The 7,977-nt window shown below is 37.3% G+C and overlaps 1 protein-coding gene across 1 annotated transcript in view; it reads left to right on the forward strand.

Moving 5' to 3' along the window:
* LOC149776417 (uncharacterized) overlaps nucleotides 1-4,618 on the forward strand; it is a 50,066-nt gene extending 45,448 nt beyond the window's left edge. Inside the window, exon 5 of the mRNA XM_089940828.1 lies at nucleotides 1,725-4,618. Coding sequence (XP_089796954.1) covers nucleotides 1,725-1,837 — 113 coding nt within the window. The 3' untranslated portion in view covers nucleotides 1,838-4,618. The remainder of the gene's footprint in view (nucleotides 1-1,724) is intronic.
* The last annotated feature ends 3,359 nt before the right edge of the window (nucleotides 4,619-7,977 follow it).

The raw sequence follows: 7,977 nt of genomic DNA on the forward strand, positions 1-7,977 counted from the left end.
TACTATAACGCATTGTATGGGGGGCCCCGAGTGGCCGAGTGGTCTAAAGCGCTCACCGTTCCGGATCACTGCCATCTCACCTATGTCTGCGTGGGTTCGAGTCCAAGGCTCGGCTAGCGTGGGTACGTGGGAAAGCCTGCCAGTAGCTTCTCGTGGGTCGGTGGTTCTTCCCTGGATTTTTCAGGGTTCTTCCTCCACCAGTTATACTGGCCGCTATGTATAGCCTATCTTGTGCTGAAAACAACGACAATAACGCATTGTATGCTTTGAGTTAGTGTATGCATAGGCCTGCTTGCGATAGGAGTGACATCTGTACCTAAAAGGAGATATCCATTGCAAATTATTTAAATAAAACCATGGACAAAGACCAATAATATTAAGTTCCCTAAATAAAGAGAAGGAACGAAGTCGAGTTAAATTATTCACGGGGGAGGGGTTGCGTATTGTGATGTGCACCAAGTGCTACTTTGAATACGAAATGTATTCCGTTTTCCCATCAGATCCAAAAATAATATAATTCAGATTTGTTTGCCATCCTATCCATTAAGAAGAGGTAAATACCAATTTTGGAGTTTCTGTACTTGATCATTAATAGAATAATGACGTGCAACCCGATTATGGCATGAGCTTTATGTATAGCATTCAACTGTTAACGGTAAACGATGTGCCGTATTCCACCGAGTTGTTTCCGACAATCCTGTCAAAAATGTGGTTTAGAGCGTATTGTGTCGTTGGTTGAATTCCGACTTTGTGCGAGACGCCTGACTGCCTATATCCCATATTTGTTTGGTTTGTGGGTTTAACGCCATTTTGCAACACATGAGAAGTTGACTATAAGTGGCGGACCCGGGAAAACCACGGGAAGAGGCATCGACCCAAGGGAAGTTAAGGGCAAGCTTTCTCACATACCAATGTTAGCTGTGCTTGAGACCTGAACCCACGCTGTCAGAGATGAGATGTTAGTGATTGACAAGGCTCTGTCAGAGATGAGGTGTTAGTAATCGGCAAGGAGAGCGCTTTAGATCATTTGGACACCCGGAGGTCCCCGCAAATTGGTATTTTCTCACCGATTATTAAAGTCAACAACAATGTGTACGACAGTTTCTTACCGATTATTAAAGTCAACAACAATGTGTACTACAGTTTCTTACCGATTATTAAAGTCAACAACAATGTGTACTACAGTTTCTTACCGATTATTAAAGTCAACAACAAGGAGTACGACAGTTTCTTACCGATTATTAAAGTCAACAACAAGGTGTATGAGCCTTACAATGTACGTAATGTGCAGATGAGAAATTTTTATATCTTGAGCTCGAAACAGCCGCAACATTTCTTAGAGCAAAATTTCTTTGCAATTAGATGGTTAAAAGTATGCCCCGGAAACGCTTAAAATACAGGAGCTTCCAGGAGCTTCGTTATCCGGGTCCCCACGAGAGATTTCATCCCGCAGACCCATTGCATGCCTGTTTACGCCCCCTGCCCCAAAACTATATATTAAGTTTTGTTACTGTTTAGTATTTAGCTAGGAAAAAGGCGTATATAGGCCAACGAGTATGATGTGTATGTGTGGTACAAATCTAAAAAGATCGTATAAATCTATCCATTCAAGTGTTCATCACTCACAAAAAGACAAAAGATATGCAAGCGTACAAACCTATACACAGACATGCAAGCACCTTCAAATATATCAAAATAATATCACATAGCTTTCTCTATTATAGACAATATGCAAGTTACATCTATAATCCCTGTGCAGAACCCAGATCAACAACCTATAGGTGTAGACCCTCCATCCTACAGATCCATTATCGAGGGTGGTGGTGCACCCATTTAGAGCCATTTACATATGCAGCGGCAACTATAAGTTCATTCGAAAAGGTCCCAGTATAATAGACATACTATTTTTATATGACGCTAAGATATGGCGTGTGTGTGTGTGTGTTAACTGCATTCATCTACAGCGGTGTGTTCCTTGGAAATATGGATGAGATGTTCGATTTAAATATTTAATAAAGAGTTCGTCTTCAGATTTCTTGTTTCCTCAGTGTGATAACATCAGTTAGGATACTTGATTTGAAATGGCCCTAATGTGACGATATGATAACCGATATTGTTTCTAAAGGCCTTTATGTAACGATATGATACCTATTTATTTGTAAAGGCCTTAACGTAACGCTATGATACTATTGTTATTTGTAAAAGCCTTAACATAACGATATGATAACCGATGTTGTTTGTAAAGGCCTTTATGTAACGATACGATACCTATGTTATTTGTAAAGGCCTTAATGTAACGATATGATACCTATGTTAATTGTAAAGGCCTTAATGTAACGATATGACAACTGACATTGTTTGTAAAGGCCTTCATGTAACGATACGATACCTGTTATTTGTAAAGGCCTTAATGTAACGATATGATACCTATGTTATTTGTAAAAGACTTAATGTAACGATATGATACCTATGTTATTTGTAAAGGCCTTAATGTAACGATATGATACCTTTGCTATTTGTAAAGGCCTTAATGTAACGATATGACAACCGACATTGTTAGTAAAGGCCTTCATGTAACGATATGATACCTATGTTATTTGTAAAGGCCTTAATGTAACAGTATAATACGATATATGTATAATGGTGAGTGAGCACCAGCTATCGAATACTGGCTTTCTGGTCTTAAGGTATGGGACTAGGTGGGAGGGTGGGTAGATGATTGTAGGATTCAGGATACTTTTACATTTAGTCAAGAGGAAAATCTGTTGTAATGACGTTGTCGGTTGTGCTGTCAAACAGGTTACGCACAAAATCTCTATATTTTAGGAGGAATGTGGTCAGTTTTCATAGAATACCATAAGGATAGCTTGATAGGAGTTGTGGTCAGCATATATGTGAAACCCGCTTCATAATTTCTTTAGCATTACACTGAAAGCTGGAAATTAAAGCCATGGAGAGTTACGATATAAATTAAAGGAAAAAGTGTTATCTTCTCCTAGATTCTCTATTGATAAGCTTAAATCAGCATTTGTGTGTTAGCGACGTTCGGCGGATGATTACTAATTTTGACCAACGAACTTTCTCTGAATGTTTAGGAAAGTATGTTATTAAACTGGTGGAAAACTGTTCTCTGAAACAAAACGGAGAGAGAGAGAGAGAGAGAGAGAGAGAGAGAGAGAGAGAGAGAGAGAGAGATGGTACTTGTGTTAGTACTATGAGAGACAAGTGCATAAGACACCAATGTCCTTTGGGTAAAGAAAACTATATTTTCTTAAATCAATACATGCATTTGGATTGTATCTTTTTTAACTGTTTCTATATGGTTATGTGAATATTTATGCTTTCTACAGTTTTCACTGTGTCTCGGAATACAGTCTTTTCATGTACCGTTACTCGCTTACAAGTCGAGTCCAACCTCCAACTACAGAGACCCATATCTGCCGGCCGTCGCATAACGTGCGGGTTGATCTGAGTCAGTGGAGTTTGTTAATAGTAATCAGTTGAACAAACAACACAGACCCCGATCTGCCCATGCATTATGTGACGGTAGATCATGGTCTATGTTTGCAGTTTGACAGACTTGCACGCGAGTTCATACTGCATTTGATTTCAATTTTTTTTATGTGATTCCAATTTCTTTTACGCTTTAGCTTTGTTACCCTACTGCATTTTTATCTGGTTTTAAAAACCAATATTGCATCTAATCATAGACGTGCTTTAAAACTTAGACGTGTGCAGCGTAGGTTTTGTAAAATACAATGTTATTCAACTAATATCAAATTCACTTGTCAAAGCTAATTTAACAGACCCATTGTTCGTCTTTGAAACTATCATTTGACTGCTCAAGATTAACCTCAACCCACCAATTATCTCTATCTCGTTTGCTGTTTTACTTCATAGTCCCTATTTTAGTGCGATAAATGCAGTATTGAAATTGTGAGAAATCGTTACTAACCGTAAGAGTTTTCCCCCTTTCATCTTGCAGTAGGTTTTAGATAATGTCACTATTAATTTATTTCTCATTAGAATCTTGGAAATTGCTAAAAGGATAAAGGAATGAACAAAAATTGATCCAAAGTTAATCTTTTAACGAAAATAACAAGTATTCGTATTCTTGTGTGTACGCCAACGTTACAACAATCAGGAAAAAAAAGCCCACAAAACATCCATTTTTTAAAAAGTTAACTAGCAAGGTTGCGGTCTAAGAAATGTATATTTTCTCTTAAAGGAAAGGAAATAATTTAAAAGTTTTGCTGCGTCAGTGAATGGTTGCATTTTTTCCTCTTCAGTTTCAAACCCTTTGTGATTGATGATAACTATATGCATGAGAAAGAGTCAATTTTCAGAATTTACATTGAAAATTCCTCATTTCAGATTTTGATATGAGAAATTGTTCATACATTGTTTTTAACACGGTCGTTTGTTTTTGTTATGTTTTGCTATTTAAACGGTTACTTATGTGCTTTTTTTATCCTTCTCAATAGTTGATATAAAAATTCAAATATCCGTCCTGGTGTTGACAAATGATCTAAAACAGCTGTGATAAGTATTATGTATAATCTGTACAATTCTATATGTATATTTTTGTGTGAATATTCAGATAAATTCATCGACTTGATCATTGTGTTCCTTGTTTTTACACTGCACGGATCATGCGTTGAAATCTATTATTCACTGCATGTATGTCTCTCATAACAAGATTGCTAGTCTTACGGCAACACAAAATAGAAACGAAGATTAATCATTTTAAGACCCTACATATCTGAACTTTAAAAACGAGGACACTTCAGACAGTGGGTATCAGTATCTGTATAGATATAAAAAAAGGACCGGAAAGGACATCACGCCCGGGAAAAAGTGAACGTATGGTAACCATACCGTTTTTCAACTGTTTTTCTTGCTATTATTTAATTCTTATTTATGGATCGGTCCTGTCATTCAAAACGTTTAATAATCCAAGTTTTAAACTCGGCTTTTATTTAGATATTTTTTATGGATACAACATGTACCTTCCCCTAAAGAGTTGCTTGATCAGCTCGAAATGTTGGGAAATTGTTTTAATATTGCAACGTTTCCAATTCGTGCAACGTGATTACACACACACACACACACACACACACACACACACACACACACACGCCCTATCTTTTTAATGACTTTTAAGAAGCTCTAAATAGAAGTTGAGAGTGGACGACTAGAGTCGGACAAAGGAGCATACCCTAAGCATACTTGACCTCATGGTCAGGTCAGCTTAAAATTCAACATATAGCATCACGCCATTGATTCTGAAGAGAAGTCCACCAATATGGTACACATTACACCTGTTAACCGCGTGTACAAAGCTGCTTCTATTGCTCCGAAATGGCTACAGAGTAGAAATAAAAATGTGATGGAAAATATAAAATGTCAAGGCCCTGAAATGTAAGATGGCACGCCCAATGTGTACAGAATATTTAATAATGTACAAATGTGTACAGAGACCTTGAAATGTAAGAAGGCACGCCCAATATGTACAGAATATTTAATAATGAACAAATGTGTACAGAGACCTTGAAATGTAAGATGGCACACTCAGTGTGTACAGAATATTTAATAATGTACAAATGTGTACAGAGACCTTGAAATGAAAGATGGCACGCCCAATGTGTACAGAATATTTAATGATGTACAAATGTGTACAGAGACCTTGAAATGTAAGATGGCACGCCCAATGTGTACAGAATATTTAAAAATGTACAAATATACCAAGTTTCATCACTTAATCACAAACATCTTTAAAGTTATGGAATAAAAGAGAAAGCGTGGTTGCCATATAATGAGCCATGACCAGGCCAAAACAGGGAAGCCGGGGGTTCAACCCCAAAGGGGCCTCGGTTTTTAATAGTTACTTCTAGATTTTTTAAATACTTTCGTCATATACTTAAGTTGTCTTTTCACTCTTTATATAGTAAATTATATGGGCTTGTTTTGGTATTCGATTTATTTTACAAATTTCAATACAATCAGGGCCCAGGGGCCTCAAACTCTTCCTGACCTCTCTCAAGCTCTGAAAGGGCCTGGCCATGACTTTGACCTGGAAGATAGTAACCATCAATGTGACATGGAAAACATCTAGTCGTGCTACAAACAAAGTTTCATAACTTAACCTCAAATGGCTTAAGAAGGACATTTGTTAGCGTTTGATGGCTATTCGGTACATAAAGTTCTAGCAATATGAAGAACTGAGCACAAAGTAAAGTATTATGGAAAATATAACACATCGCACCATGACCTTAATCTGTAAGACAACACCACTCCACCCAAGTGTGATACGCGACACTCCTTCGAGTGATCATGCATCTGAATACCAAGAGTTGTCTCTTAATCTTAAATGGCTTCAATGTATTATAACAGACGGGAAAGTTTGATGGACGGGTGTATAGACATAGCTCATATTTGTTACTTTGTCAGATGAAGTGGCTTGTGCACATCTTACATTAATAGGACACATGCATATGCATTGGTACAAAATGTAGCTGATGGATTAAAGGGAGACTATATACATTTCTAGATTGTAGTTTTGAGCTACCCTCATTAAATATAAAATAATAATTATTATACATGGATAAATGAAAATACAGAAACTGTATACTCCAGCCGCTTTAAGAACGGCACGAGCGAAAGTATTAACTGAAGTATTCACGGGATTTGGCGCCAATCCCGGTATCAAGACGATATCACTATCTAACTGCCACTTAGCTAAAATAATATTTAAGCATGGGAGGCTTGGATTTGCGAGATAGTAATAGTAGTTCTGTTAGGTATTATGATCTAGTAAAGTAGTCGAAGAAGAAATATATATGATTGTTCTTAAATACAAAAAAAAAAAAAAAAAGAAAGTGAAGGCGTCGTTCCGATACCTTGGTTTTTACCTAAACCTTGTCCGGTGCGGAGCGCGCTCCTGATCAGGTAAGGTTAGGTTAAGCCGATAAAGAAAGCCAACTTCTAAGTTCTATTGAGAAATATATCTTTTGCGAATCGTTCAATATAACATCTCATTTCAGAGAAATAAATCAAGTAGCTCATGTTTCCTGGGTGATAATGTCATTGTATTCATATTCTAACGGTAAAGTTATTTCTACACAAATGAGAATACAAACCAAACATTCGTTTTCCTTGCATCCTTATTTACATTACCCTGAATAAATAAGATGTATTTGGACAAGACAGCACTAGTTATTTCTCTACTAGGAAAACGTATCGCTTCTGTGTGACAGGAGAACCTATCATAATTGCATGTTTTCAGTCAATATATACACACGATGTGGACCGACGTACTTTTATGCGGCCCAGAAGAGAAATAAATATAACAACACACCTGGGTATCATTGCCGCGTGAAATCTAACATTGATACACGGATCGTCTACACTGAAGCGCCTCGTACAACTATTCTGCGAACGCACATTTATGTACGAAATCAATATATAAATAAGTATATGTGTATATTCAATTTTATACATACATGCTTGTTTGCATGTAAATATGTATGTGTATAGTAGTTACATTTATTCTGGTAAATATTATTCAATTTTTCAACAAGTAAATGTCTTTGCAAATGTATATGTACTTCGATGACCTTAAAACTGCAGTTCTGGGGGCCCCGAGTGGTCTAAAGCACTCACCGTTCCGGATCACTGCCATCTCACCTCCGTCTGCGTGGGTTCGAGCCCAAGGCTCGGCTAGCGTGGGTACGTGGGAAAGCCTGCCAGTAGCTTCTCATGGGTCGGTGGTTCTTCCCTGGGTTTTCCAGGGTTCTTCTTCCACCAGTTATACTGGCCGCCATGTATAGCCTATTTTGTGCTGAAAATGGCGTTAAACTCTAAAACAACAAAAACTGCAGTTCTCAGGATGCGTTTAGTATTTGTATTTTCATCTATATGCTATTTCTATTTTGAAATCTCTCTGTGTGCCTACAGCTGTAAATTCAAGTAAAATTG

Source organism: Sinohyriopsis cumingii, chromosome 18, assembly GCF_028554795.1.
Source record: "Sinohyriopsis cumingii isolate HCF-2022 chromosome 18, ASM2855479v2, whole genome shotgun sequence".
Classification (NCBI taxonomy): Eukaryota; Metazoa; Mollusca; class Bivalvia; order Unionida; family Unionidae; genus Sinohyriopsis; species Sinohyriopsis cumingii.